This window comes from Capricornis sumatraensis, chromosome 6 (genome assembly GCF_032405125.1).
Source record: "Capricornis sumatraensis isolate serow.1 chromosome 6, serow.2, whole genome shotgun sequence".
Classification (NCBI taxonomy): Eukaryota; Metazoa; Chordata; class Mammalia; order Artiodactyla; family Bovidae; genus Capricornis; species Capricornis sumatraensis.
This window is the reverse complement of record NC_091074.1, coordinates 13,472,057-13,498,387: the sequence shown is the minus strand read 5'-3', so window position 1 is coordinate 13,498,387 and position 26,331 is coordinate 13,472,057. Positions and strand designations below refer to the sequence as shown.

The 26,331-nt window shown below is 41.8% G+C and overlaps 1 protein-coding gene across 1 annotated transcript in view; it reads right to left on the bottom strand.

Annotated features, from left to right (window-relative positions):
• The window catches only part of GALNTL6 (polypeptide N-acetylgalactosaminyltransferase like 6), a 1,456,655-nt gene that overhangs the window by 128,122 nt on the left and 1,302,202 nt on the right, over positions 1-26,331 (bottom strand). The window contains exon 7 of the mRNA XM_068974511.1: positions 6,588-6,705. Within this exon, the coding sequence (XP_068830612.1) occupies positions 6,588-6,705 (118 nt within the window). The remainder of the gene's footprint in view (positions 1-6,587; positions 6,706-26,331) is intronic.

The window sequence follows — 26,331 nt, the reverse complement described above, 5'->3', positions numbered from 1 at the left end:
GAGTCGAACACAACTGAGCGACTGAACTGAACTGAACTGAACTGAACTGAATCAATAAATAAATGCCCACTAAATGAATTAGTGACTGATAAAGGCTGAAAGATTGTGAGAGGTAGGTTATAATTTCCTTACACATCTGAACCTTAAGCTTAACGCATGGGAGGACAAGAGCACATAACAAAGGTGGTCACTTGCTGTTGCAGTTGTTCAGTCACTAAACCGTGTATGACTCGAGCGGGTTACCATGCCCTCCTCCAAGGGATTAAACCTGCGTCTCTTACATCTCCTGAACTGGCAGGTGGGTACTTTACCCCTAATGCCACCTGGGAAGCCCTTTTGTTTCCAGATGCAACTCCAAACTGAGTACCTGGAATACTGCCCTGATGTAAATTAGATGCTCAGTAAAAGCTAGTTGAGTGTCTGACTTAATGGTGTTTTTCCCTCCCTGGCAGCTGGTAACCTAGCAACATTTGAAAGGCAGCTGGATAATTCTGGGTCATGTGAGAATTCAGATTCATATTAAAAGAGATTGAAGCCTGAGCACAGGGCAGACGGATCATTTCTCTAGAGAGCTCTTTTCCTTGATTGTGTCATGAAATAACACAGCAACGTTTTTGTGATATGCTGTGCTGGCCTCTGTGTGATGGCATGAAATCTCCTTACCTCGCCAGATGTTAGAAAAAAGAAAGATATTCAGAGAGACAGAGAACTGAGGTGCCCTCATAGCCAGCATCGTCTGACCCAAAACTCAGCCTTTTAACATAAAGCAGAGGTTTTTCCTCCCTCCGCCCCGCCCTCCCCCCACGCCCCAAGTTTTCTCAGTGGCTCAGACAGTAAAGAATCTGCGTGCAATGCAGGGGACCTGGGTTCAATTCCTGGGTCAGGAAGATCCTCTGGAGAAGGGAGTGGCAGCCCCCACTCCAGTATTCTTGCCTGGAAAATTCCATGGACAGAGGAGCCGCCATGGGTAGAGGCAGGCTACACAATCCATGTGGTCACAAAGAGTCAGACAAGACTGAGAGACTAACACACACTTTTCTGGACATTTTCATTCAGCCACAGAATCTTGTCATAAACATCATTGAAATGATTCTTTGGTTGACATGCAAACAGCAAGCAAAGATGCCTGATGACAAATGCAGACCGAAATCTTTTGAATGAGGGTTTCTAAGTTTCAGACTTGAAACAATTTCTTTATGATGGTGTGAAATAGACTGGTGAAGTCTCAGTTGTCTGTACATGCTCCCACGCCTGGAGGGCCGACCAGTGAGCATCTGACAGTGCTTTCCATGGTAAAATTAATCACAATTTATGGACTATTTCTCCAAATACAGATATTTGATTTTTTCTTTGACTTTTTAAAATGTCATTGAGCAGAGCTATTTGTAGACAATTCTTTTGATTTATCTCATATGGAGAATATTCCTCATCTTCCATGCAAATTCCACCAAAACCTGCTTGAGTGTGTCCCCCTTATGTTCCAAGTAGTAATAGAGAGGGACAGGAACCCCAAGGTCAGCTCTGTCCTTGGAATTCTGTAGGCAAGAGTACTGGAGTAGGTTGCCATTTCCTTCTCCAGGGTACTTTCCGACCCTGGGATCGAATCTGGGTCTCCTGCATTGCGGGCAGATACTTTACCAACTAACCTACTAGGGAAATACTAACTTTTTCTCCAAATACAGATATCTGATTTTTCTTTGACTTTTTAAAATGCCATTGAGCAGAGCTATTTGTAGATAGTTCTTTTGATTTATCTCATATGAAGAATATTCATCATCTTCTGTGCCAATTCCACCAAAACCTGCTTGAGTGTGTTCCCCTCATGTTCCAAGTACTGATAGAGAGGGACAGCAAGCCCAAGGTCAGCCCACAATGGCGGGAAGGACAGAGGGATGTGTCTGAAATGGGGCCCCATAAGACATAGCTGTTGACAAAGAATCTGGCATTCCCATCAAACAAACTGGGCAACGTAGTCCTGAACCTCTGGCTCTCTTTCCATGGTTTCTAGACAAAGACAGCGGGGCTGCATTCCAGTCATAACCTTCAGAATGACAGATAATGGGAGAAAGAGGAAGTGGGGTGATAAAACCCCAGGTCACCCTGAAAAGAAGCAGTAGATAGAAGTGATAGTGACGTGAGAGGTTCAGGTTTATATTTGTCTTAAAAATACTGTAGAATGCAGATGTCCATTCTGCAAACTCTCAGGCTTCCTGCAGTACTTTTATCTACACCCGGTTCTTTATTCAAAGTCAGGTAACTCTTTAATACAGGTTTTCTTTTTCCATATTTTTTTTCTTTTTAAGTAATTTTTTAAAAAGCATAGGGACTTCCCTGGTGGTCCAGTGGCTAGGCCTGCATGCTCCCAGTGCAGGGTGCCTGGGTTCAGTCCTTGGTCCAGGAATTTATTAATAGATCCCACATGCCACAGCTGAAGACCTGGCATAGCCAAATAAATGAGTAATAATTCAATAAATTAAAAAAATTGAGGTATAGTTGGTTTACATTGTTTCAAGTGATTCATAGGTTATTATAAGATATTGAATATTGTTCCCTCTGCTATACAGTAGGTCCTGTTTTTTTATGTTATATATAGTAGTGTGTGTCGGTTAATCCTAAATTCCAAATTTATCCTTTCCCTGCTTACCCCTTTGGCAACTGTTTGTTTTCGATGTCTGTGAGTCTATTTCTGTTTCATAAAGAAGTTCATTTGTAGCTTTTTTATTTTTTTTTTTTAGATTCCACGTATGAGTGACACTGTACATTACTTGTCTTTTTTTTGTCTGACATTTCATTTAGTATGATAGTCTCTAGGTCCATCCATGTTGCTGCAAATGGCATCTTTTTTCGTTCTTTTTCTGATGGCTGAGTAGCATTCTATTGTATACATGCACCGCAGCATTATCCATTCCTCTGTCACTGGGCATTTAGGTTTGTCTTCATGTCATCGCTATTTTAAATAGTGCTGCTGTGAATACAGGGGTGCATGTGTCTTCTTGAATTATAGTTTTGTCCAGATACATGCCCAGGAGAGGGAATGCTGGATCATACAGCAACTGTTTTTTTTTGTTTGTTTGTTTTTTGAGGAACCCATCCATATTGTTTTCCTCAGTGGCTGCAACGATGGATAATCCACCAGCAGTATTAAGAAGGTTCCCTTTTCTCTACACCATTTCCACTATTTATTATTTGTACAATACTGATTTTTCTTAATAGTATTTTAAACCTAAAGAATTAAGAGAATATAAAAACCAAAAAAACCTCTTGAACTGTGGAAAGTAAAGAGCATTCTTTGACTTCTGCTGATATTGCAAATGTGGCGATGTTGTATTTTCCTTTACTGCTGGAGTCAGATGCAATTTTCTGTTTTTCCAGCAGAAGGAATTATTGCGATTCCTTCCAGCTTTGGAGCACATCTGATATCAGTAGTATTTTGCCGGAGTCAGCACAGAGTTCGCGGCTATGCTCTTGGCTATAATGAAGACACACTCCTCTGTTCAGTGAGAGGAACCATGGGCTAGAGACTAACAGGGTAACTGTGAACTTGGGAATGGTGTTGGCAGATATGACTTGGGTGAACGGACAATTTTATGTTTCTGTATTCTCTGCAGTTGAGTCAACCTGAGCATTTTAATCCCTAAGCAATACCAGGCAGTTTATTTAATCTTTAGAACTTAAAAAAATTAATATAAAAATCTTTAACACTTTCAAGTCTCAGTTTCTTCATCTATAAAATAGAATAATACCAACTTCTCAGAGCTGGTGGTTTTAAAATATATAATGCATGTAAAGCACTTGGCCTAGCATTTGTATATCACATATCATTGAATAAATGGTGTAAATGTACCTATACAGAAGTTTGAGAAAACAGTGCCTAAGGTGTGAAATTAGATGTGTTTCAATAATGGCGAAAAGCACTAATTTAGTAAATAGCGTTCCCAGGTTTATTGCCAGCAATCAAATTAAAAATTCTAGATGTCCTGAAGCCTTCAGTCATGTCTCCTGAGTTTCTCTTTGGGGATGTTTATTTTATGACACTTTGGAGACAACATTTCTGTTAACACACTGAATATGGTTATTGCAGTTGAATAAAAACCAGTTTTATCAATTTCTTTTATGCATAAATCCAAAAAGTTTAGCTGGACTATTAGGTTTGACTTTTACTGTATTCAGGATGCATTTTATTTTAGCAAGAATTGGTTTGACTTTATAATAGAGGTAATTAAGAGAGCTGATTTATTTACTAAGATTTGGGTGTGGTAAATTTTGTGAGAATCACTATCTTTTATATGAATAATGACAAGGATAAAAGAAAAAAGAAAACCTTTTGCATAGTTTATTTTGCTTTGATTTTCTGATCTTCATGAAAGTGAAGTTGCTCAGTCGTGTCTTTGCGACCCCATGGACTGTAGCCTACCAGACTCCTCCCTCCATGGGATTCTCCAGGCAAGAGTATTGGAGTGGGTTGCCATTTCCTTCTCTAGGGGATCTTCCCGACCCAGACATCGAACCTGGGTCTCCCGCATTCCAGGCAGACGCTTTAACCTCTGAGCCACCAGGGATCTTCATATGTTGTAGTAAATGTTGTCATTTACAAATCCTGAAATTTGATATGCTATTATATATTTATAACCACTCCAGTACTCTCGCCTGGAAAATCCTGTGGATGGAGGAGCTTGGTAGGCTGCAGTCCTTAGGGTCACTAAGAGTCGGACACGACTGAGTGGCTTCACTTTCCCTTTTCACTTTCATGCATTGGAGAAGGAAATGGCAACCCACTCCAGTGTTCTTGCCTGGAGAAACCCAGGGACAGGGGAGCCTGGTGGGCTGCCGTCTATGGGGTCGCACAGAGTCGGACACAACTGAAGTGACTTAGCAGCAGCATGTGTGTATTAGAATATATGTGTATATATATATGTATATATATGTAATTAAGGCTTTTTTATGCAGATGACACCACCCTTATGGCAGAAAGTGAAGAGGAACTAAAAAGCCTCTTGATGAAAGTGAAAGAGGAGAGTGAAAAAGTTGGCTTAAAGCTCAACATTCAGAAAATGAAGATCATGGCATCTGGTCCCATCACTTCATAGGAAATAGATGGGCAAACAGTGGAAACAGTGTCAGACTTTATTTTGGGGGGCTCCAAAATCACTGCAGATGGTGACTGCAGCCATGAAATTAAAAGACGCTTGCTCCTTGGAAGAAAAGTTACGACCAACCTAGGTAGCATATTGAAAAGCAGAGACATTACTTTGCCAACAAAGGTCCGTCTAGTCAAGGCTATGGTTTTTCCAGTAGTCATGTATGGATGCGAGAGTTGGACTGTGAAGAAGGCTGAGTGCCGAAGAATTGATGCTTTTGATCTGTGGTGTTGGAGAAGACTCTTGAGAGCCCGTTGGACTGCAAGGAGATCCAACCAGTCCATTCTAGAGGAGATCAGCCCTGGATGTTCTTGGGAAGGAATGATGCTGAAGCTGAAACTCCAATACTTTGGCCACCTCATGGGAAGAGTTGACTCATTGGAAGAGACTCTGATGCTGGGAGGGATTGGGGGCAGGAGGAGAAGGGGACGACAGAGGATGAGATGGCTTGATGGCATCACCGACTTGATGGATGTGAGTTTGAGTGAACTCCAGGAGTTTGTGATGGACAGGGAGGCCTGGCGTGCTGCGATTCATGGGGTCGCAAAGAGTCAGACACGACTAAGGGACTGAACTGAACTGAACTGATACATTGTATACATTATATATATGTAATAAAGGCTTCCTGGATGGCTCAGTGGATAAAGAAGCTGCCTGCCAATGCAGGAGAGCAGGTTTGATTGGAGAAGGGTGTGGCAACCCACTCTAGTATTCTTGCCTAGATTATCCAATGAACAGAGAAGCCTGGTGGGCTATAGTCCATGGGGTTACAAAGAGTCAGACCCAACTGAGCGACTGAGAATATATGTAATAAAGTATATAATTTTAGAAGTACTTACGGTCTAAGCAAGGGGAAATGAAACCTGAGTAGTATCAGATAAAAATAAAAAACTCACTTGTTTTGGAATTCTATAAAGATTCAGTTATACATATATACATCATTTAACCATTAAATCGCTCAGTTGTGTCTGATTCTTTGCGACCCCATGGAGTGTGGCTCACCAGGCTCCTCTGTCTGTGCAATTTTTCTGGCAAGAATACTGGAGTGGGTTGCCATTTCCTTCTCCAACACGTGTGTTTGTTCTACAAACACAAAGGGTAGAAGCTCCAGTAATTCCATTGTTTTCACCTCCTAGCCACTGTCTGTCTGTTCTGAGGACCTGAGAAGGAACGCACCGCCAGTGGAGCAGCGGGGGTGCGCACGCAGCGCGTTTCCTGCCTGCAAGTGGGATTCTGGACTTTCTCCTCTGCTTTACTTTGATGACATGACTGCGTCTCTCGGAAGCTTCAGGAGGAAGTAGCCTCTCTCAGCCAAAAGCTGAGGTGGGAAAATGACATGTCTGTTTTCGATGTCAATTTACAGCACAGGTCACAAAACGAAATGTCGCCATTCCATTAGAATTGTCAAAAAGACATCGACCTAGCATGGCAAGGGTGCTGATGGCTTACCTTGAAAGAAATTTCATACTGCTCTCCTCCCCAGATCTCCAGACCTGGATCATAGCCACCCAACTCCCAAAACCATTTGCGATCCACGGCAAAGAGCCCTCCAGCCATAACGGGAGACCTGTGAAAGGAAGAAAACCATCTTTAGAGGGCTCTGAGCATCGGGGACCGGGCATTTTGCTTGGGGATAAAAACAGCAAACTTTAAGTTTCAGTGGTCACTGCACAGTGTTTCAGCACATGTTTTCTGTGAGCGTACATGAGTTCTCACAGGGTCCCCGATCGCTCCTGGAACCCCCATGGGCTTTGAACCTCATAGTTCAGGCTCTCAAGCCACTCACGCCCCGTGGAGTCACACATTAGCTACGTGTGTTTGTCATCAGAGAGAAGTATATGATGACTAGTGACTGATACGTTGGGAAAATCAGTGGTTTTATGGCTTTTCCTTAACGTGAAAGAGATCTTAAACTATCAGGCACATAAAAACATAGAAAACACAGTTGTAGACCATAACTTTAATTAATTTCTCACATGTATTCACCATGCTCCTACCATTTTCAGGTCATGTCCATTTAACAGACTACGAGATGGTCAGTTAGAACAAAATAACCAACCAGAACTAGTTTTATTTGCATGCCAATGCTGGAGTTCAGTCTTTTCACTTTAATGATGTTCTTTTTAAAGTCTACCTTTCTAGGAAACATTCTTTTGATCAAATAATAATTTCTGCTCTTGCTAGGATGCATTGCAGTCACATTACTATGTAATGAGGTAATTTATAACCATTGGATCCTGCCCTAAATTTTTTTTTTTTCAATTCAGGAGCAGCTTTTCAGTTTTTCTATTATTATTATTATTTAATGTTTTTGCCACTGTTTTGCAGTGGGAGCATGAAGTCTTAACCACTGGACTGCCAGAGGAGTCTGCTCACGTGTGTGTGTGCGTGTTTAATATTTATGTATTTGGCTGCGCCGTGTCTTAGTTGTGGCGCATGGAATTTTTTAGGTGTGGCATGTGGGGTCTTTAGTTGCGACATGCACACACTTAGCTGTGGCATGTGGGATCTAGTTCCTTGACCAGGGGTCAAACTTGGACCCCTACGTTGGGAGCTGGGAGTCTTAGCCACTGGACCACCTGGAAAGTCCCTGCTCTTGTGTTTTTGAATGTTCACTGTATGCTGGGCTCTTCTGTGAGATTCTTGTCCAGTTCTTTTGACTAATCCTTACTGCAGCCCTAGGAATACCATCCCTGTGTTCTGCTGGGAGAAACAGGATAAGAGAGGGAGGGCCCAGCATCCTCTCTGGGCCAGGATGGTGGTGGTGGTGTGGCTGAACCAGGTACTCTGATTCCAAAGTCTTTGAGTTCTTTACTGCAATGCTGTTTCTGTTTCAGTGTTTAAAGAGAGTTGATGTTGTTTAGTTGCTAAGTTGTGTCCCAGTCTTTGCGATGACATGGACTGTAGCCCACCAGGTTCCTCTGTCCGTGGGATTTCCCAGGCAAGAATACTGCAGTGGGTTGCCATTCCCTTCTCCAGGGGATCTCCCTGACTCAGGGATTGAACCCACATCTCTGAGTCTCCTGCACTGCAGGAGGATTCTTTACCCCAGGTAAAGAGAGACAGCTACATAAATGTGTACATAAAACAACTGGAGAACACTTTATGCAGACCAAGCAAATCTGTAAAAACACAGTCAATAAAATTTTTGTGACACTTCTGAAGATGTTTTGGAAACAAAGGATATTTATACATATAAGTACAAGACACTAAATACTGAAGGCATGTTTTAAAATGTCTAAGTAAATAAGACACACCAATTTACAGACTCACTGAAGTCGTGCCGTTGGTAACTTTTTATGATGCTCTAGAGGGACATAAATGTGAATTTATTTAAGTGTGTTGTATATTTCAGAGACTTTGTATGTTGTGATGGTACTTGGCCTAATCACTTCAGTTTAAGATTTTAAAAAATATGTGTATACTCTCTGTGGATGGAAAGATTACAAGACAGGAAGAGGGATTTATTTCTCCCCTAGGAAAGTGAGCAGGATTGAAATAATAACACAAAGGATCTCATGCATTTCAAAAATTCTGTTTGAACTGGAAGTCTTGGAACCAGATGTGCCTTACTTTCGCTCTCTCTCCAGCAGTATATTCTCTTCCCATTTTCCATGCCCTGACTTTTAGAGGGAATCACAGCTGAAGCTGGGACAAACTGGCATGGGACCACGTCCTGGGGGCAGTTCCTCAGTGATCGTATTTGATACATCTGTGTCGTCTTTGGATCCATGGGGCTTGGGCTTAAGCGATTAGAAATTCTCAGTCCTTAATAATAGATTATAAAACATAATTGAGAGATAACCCAGCATAATATATAGTTTGCTTCACTGTTAGAAAAGAGCAATGCGTGCACGCTCAGTTGCTTCAGTCATGTCAGACTCCTTGCGACCCTGTGGACTGCAGCCTGCCAGGCTCCTCTGTCCATGGGATTCTCCAGGAAAGAATACTGGAGTGGGTTGCCATGCCCTCCTCCAGGGGATCTTCCCCACTCAGGGATCGAGCATGCGTCTCCTACATCTCCTGCATTGCAGGGGGATTCTTTACTGCTGACCCTCTGGGGAAGCCCCAAAAGAGCAATAGTCATAATGGAATTGCATGTACCTAATTTTTGAATTCTGTATCTAATGGAGCAGGGACTAGTTTAGGTGTGTGGGAAGAGGATGCGTCCAATTAGGATATTCAGAATGCAGCTGGGTATATATGTTCTTAGACCAGAGATATGGTCAAAACTGGAAGTAAACTTAGTTGACATCAGTTTAAACACAGCAAGAAAAATCATTAGAATGTATGAAAATATCCAGTAATATTGAAGGAACATGGCATTGAGCTGTGTTTATTTTGGCCAAAATACACCTGCATTTCAAAAAATTACAAAAAGAAATTGTCAGTTCTCTTCAGTCTGGACCACAAATGGAAAGATCTTAAGTCCTACCAATGTATTTTCATTTGACTGTGTAAAACATGAGACCAGAGTGCAACAGAATTTACACTGTGCAGACTCAATCTCCCAACTAGAGTTACTACTATTATAGATATGGAGCTAGTATAGACATTGGGAAGAGAACATCCTAGATTGATATTTTTTATTATAAATAATTTGTGGAAGCACAACATCTTGTTTTCTTGGTGAGTTTATAAAAAACTAAACTTGGGATGTATCTTTGGTTAGTTTGAGGCATAATAAAATAAATTCATGTGGACCCCCTTACCTTCACTGACGTTGTTTCCAAGCCCTAGATAAAGTAGCATCTCCTATCTTGATTAGTGTGAATGATTGGTATGAGACAAGCCTTTCATTTGTGTATTTATTCATATTTGTCTATTCATCTTTTGGACAGTGTAACTAAGGTATAGTTGTCACGCAATGAATTGCAGATATTTTACGTGGAAATTTGATAGGTTTTGACTTATGGATACCGCTGGGTACGATCATTACATTCAGGAAAAAATAGCACATCTATCGTGCCTCCAAAGTTTCCTCATTGTATCCCTCCCTCTCTCCTGACCCTCTTCTCATTCCTTTCCTCTAGGACAGAACTGATTTGTATCTCTGTAGATGAGTTTGAATTGTCTAGAATTTTATATAAATGAAATCATACAGTATGTACTCTTCTTTGGGAGCGTCAGACTCGTTTCATTCGTGTCATTATTCTGAGACTCACTCTCGTTGTAATGTCTGTTAATAGTTTCTTCCTTTTTTATTGCTGAGTAGTATTCCATTTGCATGGATATACTATAGTTTGATTATATATTTGCATACTGATGAACATTTGGGTTTTTTTTCAGTTTGGGGTTATTACAAATAAAGCTGCTATGAGTTTTGTGTGCTAATCTTTGTGTGGATATATGCTTTCATTTCTCTTGAGAAAAAGCCTGGGAGTGCAATGACTAAATCATGTGGTAGGTGTGGGTTTAACCTTTTAAGAAACTGTGAAACTCTTTCCCAGAGTGCTTGTAACTTTATATGCCCACCAGCTGTATTTGAGTTCCAACTGCTACTATCCTCATATACTTGATATGGGCAGTTGGAAGTTTAGTCACTATAACAGGGGCGGTATCTTATTACGGTTTTGTTTTGCATTTCCACAATGATTAATGGTGCTGAGCAAATTATATTATTCCTTTATTTTGCCTAGTCAGTCTGGCTAGAAGTTTATTGATCTGCTTAAAGAATTAACTTTTGGTTTCATTGATTTTTCTCTATTGTTTTCAGTTTTATATTTCATTGATTTCTCCATGGTCTTCATTAGTTTAATTATTCTACTGACTTTGTACTTTCTTTTCTCTTCTTTTTCTAGTTACTTAGGGTGGAAGCTGATATTATTGATCTGAGATGTTTTTCTAATAAAGCTATTTAGTACTGTAAGTCTCCCTTAAGTACTGCTTTAGAAGAATTCTGCAAAAATATGATATTCAGTGTTCCCATTTTCATCATGTTCAAATACTCCAAACTTTCTCTTTTGTTTTCTTTCTGTGACCTATGGGTTATATAAATGTATGTAATTTAATTTCCAACTATTTGAGATGTTTTTTTGGAGATCTTTCTGTTATTGATTTACATGTAATTCCATTGTGGTTAGGGAACACACTTTGAAAGACTTGAATCCTTTTAAATTTATTGGGTTTTTTTAATGGGTCAGAATGTGATCTATACGAATGTATTCTGTTGCCACTGAATGGAGTGGTTTATAAATATTTATTAGGTAAACCTGGTTGATAGTGTTGTTCAAGTCTTCCATATGCTTATTGATTTTTCTGCCTCCTTGTTGTATCAATTACTGAGAGGGATATTGAAATCTATGACTATAATTCTGGATTTGTTTATCTCTTCCTCTGTTCTATCAAATTTTTGCTTCATGCATTTTATAACTCTATTAATAAGTGCATATATGTGTAGGAATTTCATGTGCTCTTGATGAATTGACCTCATTCTCATTACAAAATGACTCATCACCTCTGGTAATATTCTTTACTCGGGCATTGATCTTGCTTGGGTATTAGTATAGCCATTTCAGCTTTCTTTAGATTTATACTCTCGGAACACTAATATTTATATCTGTTAGGCCTTTTTACTTTACTTTTTAAACTATTTGTGTCTATATTTAAAGTGGTTTTCTTGTTGGCAGCTTATAGTTGCATCTTGCTGTTAAAAATCCCTGCTTTTTCATTGGGATGCTGAGATCACTTACTTTTAATATGATTATTCATGTGATTAAAGGTTTAAAACATTAAGGTTTAAAACATTAAGGTTTAAAACAATTATCTTCTTTGCTTTCTGTATGTCCCATCTGTTGTTTCCTTTTCCTTCTTTCCCTATCTTTATGGTTAATTGAATATTTTTCATGATTGCATTTGGTGCTTCTCTGCATGCGTAAAAAATTTTTCTTTGAGATACAGAACTTTTTGGGTGCTGGATATTTTGAACATTTTTGAGCTTTGTTCTAGGATGCAGTTGGAGGTAGTTTGACCCTTTTGTGAGCCTTAAGCAAGGCATAATCTACAAATTATTCACACCCTTAAGGCAAGACCCTGTGTGTGCTTCAGTCAAGGTCCTGCGATCATCGGGTTGTTCAGTCTGATGGGAACAGACTCTCTTTTCAGCCTTGGGTGCCTTCTGGCCACTGTTCCTTCTGATTCTTTCTAGTGGTTCTTTTGTATTTGTGGGCAGTTTCTTCTCACGCACAGGCTCTTGTCAGTCCTCTGCGGAGGACTCAGGGGGTACCCTCGGGAGCTCCCTCCCCTGTGACTCTCTTCTGCTCTTGAAATTCCAGCTGCCCTTTTCTCCCTAGACTCCTGGCTCCACGTCGATTTAGGCTGGCCTCACCAGGCTCCTCTCCTTACACCACAACCTGGAGACTCTCTCAAGTAAGCAAGCTGGGAATGATTCCAGGTCTCACCTAATTTTTTCCCATCTCTCAGGAATCAGTGTCCTTCATTCCTAGATGTCTGCTATCTTGAAAACCACTGTTTCACGTGTGTTTGTTTCTTGTTTTTTCAGATGACAGGGTAAATCTGGGCCGTGTTACTCCAATTTGTTCAGAAATGAAAGTCTGAAAATCTACCCATTAATCTTTGTTTTAGAATATTTTAAAATATGTATTTTTAGTAGATGGTATGTTTACGTGTTTACAAGGAATCTTGCTCCTACTTCTGTCCCCACCAGTCTAATTGTATCATGACAAACAACCATATGTTTTCCTTATGTATCTTTTCAGAGATATTTCAGTTATATAAGCAAATATAAATGTATCTTATTTTTCTTCCTACTCTATGAAAATGGTTGTATACTACATCCAGTGGTCTTTACCTAATTCTTTTCAAAACTCCCTAACATTTTTTTTATATCTATTTTTATTTATTTATTTGGCTGTTCTCTTAGTTGTGTCATGCAAACTCTTAGCTGTGGCATGTGGGATCTAGTTCCTTGACAAGGGATTGAACCTAGGTCCCCTGCATTGGGAGCTTGGAGTCTTAGCCACTGGACCACCAGGGAAGTCCCTCCCTAACATGTTTTGATGATCATGTCATAGTGAAAAGAGCTTTCTTGTTTTATTTTCCTAATATTTGCTCATTATTCCATTATGCATAAATTTGTGTATCTATGTATAGAGTGAACATTTAGATTATTTTCACTATTTTCCTATTTCAGAACTTCCACAATAAATAATGTACATATATCATTTCCATGTGTGTGAATAACTCTTTAGGAGAAATGCCTAGAATTTTATATCCTGGTTTGTTATAAAGAGTAAAACTGTAGAAACTGATTTACTTTTCCACTTCTGGAAGCTAAAGTTTCATTGTAAATTGTGTCCTAACCTGACACTTTAGTTCAAGTTTCACAGCAGTCCAAATGCAATGATTTAGGGTCTGATAAAATTAGAGAAGAGTCAGATAAAAGTGGCAATTCTACCGAGAAATTACAGATAGATCATAAAATATTAGTATCTGTCAGTCTACTGGTCGATTTCTCCAAGGAAACATCATTATTGTGATAATACTTAGAGAGGAATTGTTGAAAAGTTTCCCAGGGTAATTCATTTTTCAAAAAGGAAAGAAAGAGGAATAAAGGATGGATTTGAGGCTGGAAAAGGCCCTGTGCTGGGAAGGAGAATAGTAATAAGAGGAGGAGGGAGGCCAGTGCTGCTGGCACCAGAGCATCCAGGGGGTGGGGGTGGGGCTGATGCTTGAGAGGTGACCCGTGCAGAGCCATGCAGGGTGGGCGCTCAGAATTCCCGCTGGTCCATGAAATGGGCAATGCCAGTGCAGCACAGATTATCCCTAAATTAGTCTACATTTATTCTTCCACCTGGATGGCCACCACCCTCTCACTTCAAGCACAGAGGGAGCCAGGGCACCAGCCCCAGTGTTTCTTGTGGCTTGGCAGGAAGAATCTGCTCAAAGGCTCATAGAAGCTTGTCCTTCTAATTCTTGCCCTTCCCAGCTTGAGATCACAGATGATGCCCAGGGTGGGAAGGGAGAGGGGAGAAGGTAGACCCCCGTAGAGCTGTCATCCTGGGGTGATGGAGCCCCCCACCCTGTGCTTTGAAAGTGCCACTGGGATATACAGGGAGGATACCTACTCTCCACCTCCCCACTCTCCCCACAAAAACACAGCTCTTGGCTTTAACAGACTACCCTGTGTGGAATTCCCAGAACTGCTGGATTCAAAACCAGGTGGCTTGCCAGCAAGGTTCTTGGTGGCCACCCCAGTGGATTGGTAGCCATGGTCAAAAGGACAAGTCTGTTGGTTTGGCCTCACTGGGTTCTGGAATGTTTGTCTTCCTGGAGAAGAAGGGACTGCCATTGCAAGAGAGACTGAATTTCCTGCCACTTTTGTGCAGGGACTCAGAGCTGGATTCTGGGTGGGTTGCAATCCATACCTCATCACACAGATGGGAGTTGACTCTTGTGCAAAATTTTTCAGTGACATCAAGAGAAGGATAGCTTTGTTCCCCATAGATTAAAAAAGATTTCATTGTTGCATTGTTTTCTCATCGGAGAAAAGGGAGAAGGGCTGTTGATATTTTTAACTTATTCTTCTACTTTCTTGGTGGCTCAGATGGTACAGCGTCTGCCTGAAATGCAGGAGACGTGGGTTCGGTCCCTGAGTTGGGAAGATCCACTGGAGAAGGAAATGGCAACCCACTCCAGTATTCTTGCCTGGAAAATCCCATGGACAGAGGAGCCTGGTAGGCTACAGTCCATGGGGTCACAAAAGAGTCGGGCACGACTGAGCGACTTCACTTTCTCTACTTTCTATTTTCCATTGTAAATATATATTAATTGCCCAAAACCCTTCCCACTGGCCTCGTGTCCTGCAATTTTTAATTTGTTTATCTTCATACTCCTTGATTTCTTCCAAAATACTGTTACTGATTTTGTTTCTCTGGGAATGTTAACACACTGTAGACATGTTTTATTGGGACTGTGTGTCTGTGTAACTTTTAACATATTAGTTTACTTTATGAATATTGCTCAGACAATGCCACAAAGCAGGTTTTGGGTTTTGCCATTAGGAAGCAACTGTTATCCTTGGGTTGACTTTTAAAATGAATATAACCATGAAGCAACATATTCCTAGAGAAGATTCTTTATTCTTCAGGCCATAGACCTGTGACTTTGCTAAATACCTAACGGAAATCAGTTTTCCATTTTATATGATCGCTATTGAACCAAGTAATGAATATGCTTTCTTTTTTAACTTACAGCAGACTAGTTTACTTTTCCACATCAGTTTTTATATTCTAAACTTTACTGATTTTAAGTTCATGGGGCAATAATGTAAAAATGTCCTAGAAACATTCTTATTTGGTACCAGTGAAAAATTCCTCATGTTCTCATTTGCAAATGCATTTTTCAAAGTGTGTTTTTGGTTGTTTTTGCTAAAATAGAAGGTGTATCCTTTTTTTTTTTTTTTTTTCTGGTCTTACCCTGCTTCATGTGGGATCATTGTTCCTGGACCAAGAATCAAACCTATGTCCCCTGCAGTGGAAACAGGGAGTCTTAACCATTGAACCACCAGGGAAACTCTGGGATGTGGTTCCTAATTCTAGTAATCTAACCCCATGATTCCCACAGAATTCTAAGTTGTGATAGTCTTCCTAATATTCTTTATTTCATACATGGACTCTTTCCTCACATGAGAACAAAAATGGCATTTTAATAAAAAATCTCTAGAGTATTTTTGTCTACCTACTCTCACTTTCAGAAAGTGTTATTTCACATTTTAATACATCTTGTTCATTCTTTAGGAGTCCAGACTAAAAAAATATCCTACTGAAAGATAAATACACATAAAAATTTATTTTTAAAATGGACAATTAAAACCTAGGTCCAAGAACCCAAAGGAAACCTTCAATTCGGTCTCTTAGAGATCTGGTTCTCAATTTCCTTTCACTTTAGTGGTGTCAGTGAGAATTCTGAATGTGTGGGTTGGAATGTGAATTTGATCAGAAATGAATGGCATGATTTCCCACAGGACTCCATCAAGCCAAGTCAATCAACATCGAGACAACCCACATAATTTTCGATTATGTAATGAGAAGTTTTTAGTTGGCCCATGCCTCAGAACAGTTACAGCTAAAATATAATTTTTCAACTAGGATTCAAATTGTTGAGTAAAATGATACTGCAGATTCAAACATAGTATCTTTTCTAACAGGTTTTTTCTTTTAAGTATTAGATCATTGGTTTCATTAGAATTTTGCAAAGAGTGGCTAAAAAGCTCCTGATATATTGACTTGTCTCATTTATCTCTTTTTTGCTGTTTTATCTTATTTTAAATTTTCATTTTATTGGAGTATAATTGCTTTACAGTGTTGTGTTAGTTTGTGCTGTACAATGAAGTGAGTCAGCCATATGTGTGCATACAGCCCCTCTCTCCTGTGTCTCCCTTCCAGCCATCCCTGCCACCCCTCTAGGTAATCACAGAGCACCCCGTGAACTTACTGAGTAGCTGCCATGAATCAGACACAATAGAGAGTACGTTTTCTCACTGCAGCCTTCATGTAACAATACAGCGCTACAGCAAGGGAGCGGTGGACCACAGTTCAGCCAGTCAGCAGGAGATTCCAATGCCTCACTTTACAGATTAGGGGACTGAGACCCAGAGCTATCAAGTGATATATCTAAGGTCAAACAGGTCATGGGGAAAAAATAACCTGCATGTGTTTTTACTTTTCAGTGTTATTATAAATTCCCTAGATCATTCTTTGATTTTTCCAACCTTTCAGCAATTAGAATAAGTGCTAGTGGTAAAGAACCCATCTGCTAATACAGGAGATGTGGGTTCAGTCCCTGAGTGGGGAAGATCCCCTAGAGAAGGAAATGGGAACCCACTCCAGTATTTTCACCAGGAGAATTCCATGGACAGAGGAGGCTGATGGGCTCCAGTCCATTGTGTTGCACAGAGGCGATGTGACTGAAGCGACTTAGCATGCATGCACGCAGGCATGTTTCAATGCTACTTTTTCTATTTGGCCCACCCTCTCCTGCCCTCCCTGTGTTCACAAGTCTGTTCTCTATGTCTGGGTCTCCACTGCTGCTCTGCAAACAGGTTCATCAGTACCATCTTTCTAGATTCCGTATATAGGCATTAGTGTATGATATTTGTCTTTCTCCTTTCAGTATTCTTGCCTGGAGAATCCCTTGGACAGAGGATCCTGGTGGGCTACAGTCCATGGGGTCACAAAGAGTTAGACATGAATGAGTGATTAACACTTTCATACTTTTTGACTTACTTCACTCTGTATAATAGACTCTAGGTTCATCCACCTCACTAAAACTGAGTCAAATGTGTTCCTTTTTATGTCTGAGTAATATTCCATTGTATCAATGTACCACAACTTCTTTATCCATTCATCTGTTGATGCACATCTAGGTTGCTTCCATGTCCTAGGTATTGTAAATAGTGCTGCTATGAACATTGGGGTACATGTGTACCTGAGGAATATGGAAAGGGTATATACCCAGTAGTGGGATTATTGGGTCATATGGTAGTTTAATTCCTTGTATTTTAAGGAATCTCCATACTGTTTTCCATAGTGCCTTTATCAATTTGCATTGCCACCAACAGTGCAAGAGGGTTCCCTTTTCTCCACACCCTCCCCAGCATTTATTTTGACATGAATTCCCCACAGATCCCTAACAGTGTTGGTGAGGGCTCCTCACTTCAGTCCCTGGTCTCCCATTTGTTTTGATCTGTCAGGCTCCATTCCCCTGTGCATGCTGCTGTGGCCCTTGGAATGATCTTTCCTCGTTGCCAGCCCAGGCTCTGATCCCTCCCATCAAAACCAACCCCACAAGGAACACAGTTAATGATGTGAAATGGCAAAGCGAATCATTTATTTCAGTAGTCACAGTGGCTGTTCAGAACTGACAAGCCCACGTGCAGCCTGGGGAGTCTTTCTTCCTAGATACAAATAGGACTTCTCATTGCAGGGATATATGCTAGTTGTTAAAATTCAGGCATGGATGAAACTGCAGGAAAGCTTGTTTTATGCTTCATTTATTTAATAAACATTTGATAGTTTCTGCTTACAAAAACATTACCCCTTCATCTTAGTAAGGAATGCAAAATAATGCTTTTTCCCTTCAGCACTGACTGCAATGCAAAGGCAATTCTGGTCTCATTTCCTAGTATTTCATGTTAAGTTAGAATGGGCTGTAAGTGGCATGGATTTTTAATACCTCTTATCGAAACTTTGGGCGTCCCTTGTGGCTCAGTGGTAAAGAACTTCCCTGCCAAAGCATGAGGTGTGGAGGATTCAGAAGATCCCCTGGAGGAGGCAGCTCACTCCAGCATTCTTGCCTGGAGAATCCCATGGACAGAGGAGCCTGGTGGGCTACAGTCCACAGGGCAGCAAAAGAGTTGGATATGACTTAGCGAATAAGCAAAACAACAAATCAAAACTTTAATAAATTTATACCATACCTCCACCACAGGCTTGATGCTCTTAATTTCTTAAAAACAGAACAGAGCACAAGAAAACAGGAACTGAGGAAACGCGGTAGTAAGCAAAAAGACTGTAGCTATAACTTATACAGATATCTTCATGAAAGCGTCACCTTCTTTTCCCCTCTGGATCAGCCCATCCACAGAGAAGTTTCATCTAAGTTTCATCACGTGACAGGAGGAAGAACACCCTCTCTGCCCTGCATCTGGTTCCACTTCTGGTTCTCATTTGAGAGCGTTTTTCACACATGTGCACAAGTTTTTAGCCCCTCTTCTCATTGAGAAGTGGGTCCACATCTCTGTCCTTGAACTTGGATGGGGTTATGACAGCCCTGACCCAGTAATGCCTCGTGGCTCCCGAGTTGGTTCACAGGAGACCCCACAGCTTCCATCTTGCTGGAGTGCTTGGTGTCAGAGCTCTGAGCTTCCCTGAGAGCACTCAGTCCCCAGGCCGGGAGGAGCAAAGGTTCCAGAGAAAAGCCACATGGAGGGGCCTTGATGCTCTTCTCCTTTGATCTCTTTCCTAACTTGTCATGGGTTTTTAAAGATTCTTATTGTTGTTTATTTACAAAGTCATGTCTGACTCTTTGCGACCCTATGGACTGTGGCCCACCGGGCTCCTGTGTCCATGGAATTCTCCTGGCAGGAATATTGGAGTGGTTGCTGTTTCCTTCTTCAGAGGATCTTCCCAACCTGGGGATCGAACCCATGTCTTCTTCATTGGCAGGAAGGTTCTTTACCACTGAACCGCCAGGGAAGCCCCCCTTCTAATACCATCTTCTCATATTATCGCAACGGAGGTTAGGATTTCAACATGCGCATTTTTGAGGGGACAAAAGCGCTCAGTCCCTAACAGATGTTGATTTTCCAAGGACTTTTTTTTTTTTTAATAAGTTACTTAACAGATGACCAAGGAATACATTGAATAACCTTCTTGTGGTTAAATGCAAAAAATGATTACTGAGCACCAAGTCCAAGGTAGTGGATCTGGGATGCAAAAGTGAGGAGTCACTTTCCATCCCTGTGGTGCCCAGGGAGAGTCGGGGAGACAGACGTGACATCAACACAGCATGGTGTGAGACGTGGCCGAGGTGTGTTCACACTCTGTGGTATCACTAGAGGGGTTATGTATCTTATCCTGGGTATGGCAGTGAGGTGGTGAGGGGAGAGGGAAGGAGCAGGTGTCAGGCAGAGGAAATAGATCTGACAAAGCCTGAAGACAGAGAGAGCATGGTGTGTCCCCAGTGGGGTTTGCAGGGTGTGGTGTGTGCTCTGTGTTTAAGTATATGCACTGGAAACTTGGATAAAGCTGGGCAGTCAGGTACAAGGATCACAGAGGATGGGGCCACAGACCCTGGCAGGTGGACAAGGTGTTGGGGTGTTGGGGGTCTTGTGAACCATTTCCTAGAGCGTGAGTGTGATATGGACATTTTAGTTTGTACTCTGTTGGGCCATGGAAATTGAAGAAAAATTGTAGTTTTTCTCTAAATAAATGCTTGTTCACTCCAACTTCTACATCAAGATTCAAGTGAATTGGAGGTGTTCCTGGAAGATCCAGCCAAAAAGATTTATAACTCCCAGCTGAATATTCTGAGTCTTTGGTGAGACTGGGCACCACCAAAGGATCTTAACATGGAGGATAATGCATTCAGATTTTTGCATTGGTGACTCTGATGGCAGTGTAGAGGGGGTTTGAGGGTGACATCTGGAATGGAGAACCCACCTGGTGGGGAGGGGCAACAGCTGTCCAGGCACGAGGTGATGCCTTCATTGTGCTGATGCTGTGGAAATGGTGATGGCTGGCTGGATATTTAACAGGTTAAACCGGCAGGACTTAGTGTTTGGAAGATGTGGGGACTGGGGGTAGGATGAATAAGCCACCCATTATTGAATAAAAGAGGAAGTACAGGTTGAGCAAGAAGAAAAAAGACCGAGTGAGCATTACAGTTTGGGGTCAGAAAGTAAGATCTTACGTAAAAATGATGCACCGTTCCTTGACTATTTAACTCTGAAAGCAACCTGGGAAATGAGTTCTAAGTGTTTATCGTAGCTGCTCTTTGGCAGGCTCTGTGCCGTGCTGTGCTTAATCACTCAGTCTTGCCTGACTCTTTGAGCCCTCCAGGCTCCTCTGTCCACAGGATTCTCCAGGTAAGAATACTGGATTGGGTTGCCTTGCAGGCGGATTCTTTACCAACTGAGCTACCAGGGAAGCCCTTGACAGAATCTTCTGAGGCCAAACGTGTGCTTGTTACACTGTTGCTTCACTTTTATGTTTTTTTTTTTTGTTTTTTGGTTGCAAGGCATGTGGGATCTCAGCTCCCCTACCCAGGGATCAGACCTACACTCCCTGCTTTGGAAGGTGAAGTTGTGACCACTGGATTGCCAGGGAAGTCCCTGCTATTTGTTTTTGAAGAATGGCTTATTGTATAGATATTTCTGCCTTTTTCTTTCTTTAAGGTGTCACTCCACTGAATCAATCCTTGTATCATAAGACAGAAGATATTTATATTGAAGTTCATGTGCTTATATAGAAATCCTCCTTAAAATGGATAATGCTTAAAATAATTGAGATGAACAGAAGGCTATTAGAATAAACTTTTACTAAGTTGTACTAATAGAGAGGAATGTCAGTTGAAATTTATTAAAAATCTAAAGTCTAGGAGATTGTTTTCATTCACATTCTAAAAATTATCTGAAGGACAAAAATTATTTTTTCCCCAGTGTTACATAATTGCTTCCTATTTCTCTTATGCCAATTAGCATGGAGGATACAGGCCATCCAAATTCTACTTAATTTCCCATGAACACTACTGACAAAAATCAGTGTCTTCTGACAGAAACAAATCCCAGAATATCTCCTCATCCTCTTGTTTAAAAAATTCTGAACTTTATCAGCCACTCCTAGACTGCTCTTGCTTTGACAGGCAGTTTTGAGCATCACTTTTAATGTATTTTTATTTTTTATTTAATTTACAATGTTGTGTTAGTTTTAGGTATACAGCAAAGTGATTCAGTTATACATATCCACATATCCACTCATATTTAGATTCTTTACAGAGTATTGAGTAGAGTTTGGGATGGACATGTACATACTGCTATATTTAAAATGGATAACCAACAAGGACCTTCTGTAGAGCACAGGGAACTCTGCTCAGTGCTGTGTAGCAGCCTGGATGGGAGGGGGCTTTGGGAGAGAATGGATACATGTATATTTGTGGCTGAGTGCCCTTTGCTGTTCACTTGAAACAATCACAACATTGTTAGTTGGCCATACTCCAATATAAAATAAAAAGTTAAAAAAAAATTCAGGATGCTAATAATAAAACAAAACCTCTTAATTGTGAGAACAGGTGTACAGTAAGTACCCTATATGAATGAGTTCCATTCTGAGAGTGTGTTCATAGGTCCAATTTATTCATAAGTTCCACAATTTAGCTGAGGTACTCAACTAACACAATTGACTAAGTTGTACATAGTACTGTACTAAGTTTATAATCCTTTTCACACAAATAATACATAGCAAACATATACTACAAATAAAGAAAACATTTTTAAATCTTACAGTACCTTGAAAAGTACAGTGGTTCAGTACAAGAGCTGACACACAGGGGCACGTTCCCAGCTTTGAAAGTTCTCAACTTGAAGGTTCGTATGTAAGGGACTAGCTACTGTTCATGAAAACCAACAGACGCTTTCTGCAAACGGGTCGCTGTCACAGAGTGTTGGCAGTTTGTAGGGAAGGAGAGTGGGAAAGATACTCACAGAGCTCAGAGAGCTCTCTCCTAAGACATAGATTTTTGTATTTCTGTGTGTGCTGTGTGCTAAGTTGCTTCAGTCATGTCTGACTCCTTGAGACCCCATGGCCTGTAGCCTGCCAGGCTCCTCTGTCCATGGGGATTCTCCAGGCAAGAGTACTGGAGTAGGATTCCATGCCCTCCTCGAGGGGATCTTCCCAACCCAGGGATCGAACCTGTGTCCCTTATGTCTCCTGCATTGGCAGGTGGGTTCTTTACCGCTAGCGCCACCTCGGAAGCCCTTTGTGTGTCTCAGTTCAGTTCAGTTCAGTCTCAGTCGTGTCCGACTCTTTGCGATCCCATGAATTGCAGCACACCAGGCCTCCCTGTCCATCCCCAACTCCCAGAGTTCACTCAGACTTGCATCCATTGAGTCAGTGATGCCATCCAACCATCTCATCCTGTCGTCCCCTTCTCCTCCTGCCCCCAATCCCTCCCAGCATCAGAGTCTTTTCCAATGAGTCAACTCTTCGCATGAGGTGGCCAAAGTACTGGAGTTTCAGCTTTAGCATCATTCCTTCCAAGGAAATCCCAGGACTGATCTCCTTCAGAATGGACTAATTGGATCTCCTTGCAGTCCAAGGGACTCTCAAGAATCTTCAACACCACAGTTCAAAAGCATCAATTCTTCAGCGTTCAGCCTTCTTCACAGTCCAACTCTCACATCCATACATGACCACTGGAAAAACCATAGCCTTGACTAGACGGACCTTAGTCAGCAAAGTAATGTCTCTGCTTTTGATATGCTATCTAGGTTGGTCATAACTTTTCATCCAAGGAGTAAGCATCTTTTAATTTCATGGCTGCAGTCACCATCTGCAGTGATTTTGGAGCCCAAAAACCAAGTCTGACACTGTTTCCACTGTTTCCCCATCTATTTCCCATGAAGTGATGGGAGGATCTGGTGAATTCTGTAAGTCGACATTTCTTTTGGGGGGAGCACTTTTCAGAGACAACTGTCATGCCCTTTGAGGTAGTCACCATCACCTAATTCCTGGAACGGACCCCTCTGGTCTGACCTTGACTCTCACCGACAGCTCAGGTTGGACCGGCGGGGCTCCTCCCTTCCTCTCACATGACCCGAGGCCTCACCTAAGCCGCAATACCAGTGCTCACGGGCTTATACTAGCTGCATTTTGCCCTGACCCATTACATGTCCTGAGCTTTGGTAATTTGTTTCAGTTCCTGTTCTTTTTCACTGACATGTTCACGTTCTTCTTCATCTTGGCATAAATTCGTAAATGGATTTCAGTTGAGGCTTTGATCTGAAGCATGTGGTTCAGCTGGAAGTTTCAGAGACAGACTCACTGCTGGCTGTCTCATTTCCAGCTTGCGTGCGTGTTCAGTCACGTAGTTTTTCACAACTCCATGGATGGCAGCATGCCAGCCTCCTCTGTCCATGGCGTTCTCCAGGCCACCCCATGGGGGTTGGCTTGCCATTTCCTCCTCTGGGGACTCTTCCTGACCCAGGGATGGAAGCTGCATCTCCTGCATCCTATATTGGCAGGCGAATTCTTTACCACTGAGCCCACCTCGGAAGCCTCCCTTCCCAACTTGGCATTCCTTTTATATTCCATCAGTGAAATCATGAGATAAAATTACATTTCTGTTTGCCTTGGTCTCAGTATTTAAAGAGCTTCTGGAGACCTACAGATGCATTGTTCTGAAGTTGTATGCGTCTTACCCTAAAATTTTTTCTGCTAGAAAAAGAGCAGATCGTTAACGTGGCTGCGCAGATTCTCTCTTCTTGGATTTTTGTAAGATCTTTTCACTGGCTTTTTTCATCTCCCTGAGTATGGTGCTTTTTTTCCCTCTTCCTCACTCACGGAGATGCTGAGAAGATGATGTGTAAAAGGATCTTTCATGTGCTTGAACTTGCTTGGAGGCAGAGTCTCCATTTATGCTGGGTGGGGGGAGAGTCTCAGCTCTAAGTGCTATGATGGTTGTGGAGAGTTGCTCTAGGCTTCCCGGATTTGAATCATTTGTCTATTTATACATCCCTTCGCAGGTGGTAAATTGCAGCCACCAGGTCACCATTGGCTATTAACAAGACAGAAAACTGCCTGTAGTGCATTCTGTTCATGGCTGTGTTCCGATAATACAAAAAAGAGCCTGAGAATCCTTTCCTGGTCTTGGTAACAAAGACACTTGTCAGATCCCCCTTTGGGGGATTCATGTTGCAGAGTGTGTATGGAAGACGCATCCCACCCCTAACCTTGCATGGATTCCTATTAAGTATTGGTTGCTCAGACAGTAAAGAATCCACCTGCCAATGCGGGAGTCTCAGGAGACATGGTTTAGATCCCTGGGTCAGGAAGATCCCCTGGAGAAGGGAATGGCAATCCACTCCAATATTCTTGCCTGGAGAATCTCAAGGACAGAGGAGTCTGGCAGGCTACAGTCCATGGGTTCGCACAGAGTTGGACAGGACTGAGCCACTATCACTGGTTTCCTTAATTGTGTGTTTCAGATATTATTACCCTCTTATTACTCCAGTTTATGGCTTAGATATTCTGAGTGTTTGTTTACCTCCTTTGGGGGTCATAATGTACTCTGTTCTCTGGAGCTGAAAAACAGGAAGCTACTCATTTTCCTGGATATCATGGGTCCCATCATATGCTACACAGTAGGCCAAGTTTGCCCACAAAATGAGCCTGATAAAGGCTGGGGAATTAAAGCTTTGCCAACAGCCCTTAGTTGAGAAGGGGGCAAGGGGTGGGGTGGAGTGGGAGGTGGGAGGGAGGCTTAAAAGGGAGGGGACATATGTATACCTGTGGTTGATTCATGTTGATGTATGGCAGAAACCCACACAACATTGTATATCAATTATCCTCCAATTAAAAATACGTAAGAAAAAACAGAAGGGAGTGAGATCAGAAGATACCATGTACCCAGCTGTCCTGTGGCTGCTCCCATCCCCCCTATTACAGGTGGCGTGGCCTGAGAACCATGTGGACACATTAACAGAATCACAGAGGGATATTTAACCCAGTTGCTGTGTAGGGAGATTGTTGCCCTGTCCTTGTCCTGCCGTGTTATAGAAGAAAATGCATTCTAAACCGCTTCAGTCGTGTCTGACTTTGCAACCCCATGGACTGCAGCCCTCGAGGCTCCTCTGTCCATGGGATCCTCCAGTCAGGAATACTGGAGTTGGTTGCCATTTCCTTCTCCAGGGAATCTTCCTTGCCTTAGGGATCGAATGAGCACTCTCTTTTATTAAGAATGTCTTGATTTGGACCATGAATGACTACAGGTCTAATTTAGTCTACTCATAAGGTTCCAGAAGTTTCATTTCTTCCAGAAGCTGCCTTAGATCTTTCGGGGCAGGACTGGGGCCTGGTCTGCATGTTCTCCTGAAGTGTGGGACACGCCCATCCCAGTATCTCTGCCCCGACTCAAACCTGTGTGGTTCATGAGGCCAAGCTCTACGTCCCCAGACATTTATTTATTCACAACTGGCACAGGAATTGACACCTAAAAGGCACTCAAGTTTTGACTGAAATAATTATTAAATTGGAAGGCCAGGCCCGTAATCCACATGAGGTGTGGCTTAGGGAGAGTGATCCAGAGCAAGACATGGCTGACTAGAGCCCTGAGCAGGAGCCAGGTAAAGAAGGAAACAGGGCAAAGCATTTCAGACAGAATGGCAGGAGCTAAAAGAACCCACAGTAATTCAGCTGACACAGCAGCAGCCTAGGGTGTGAAGGATTCCGCTAAAGATAAGTCTGGGGGCAGTAATACTGGCTGGGGAAGGGGAGGGTCAGTATATAAACTGATGAGTTTACATTTGGTCAAGTAAGAGCAACAACTTTGTTGACGAGATACCTAATTATAAGCCAGGCACTAGGTTAGGTGTTTTATCTCAACTTGTCCTTGAAATTCCCCGAGTAGTTAGACATAGGTGTTATCCCTGTTTAATAGATGAGAACTTTATTTCTGT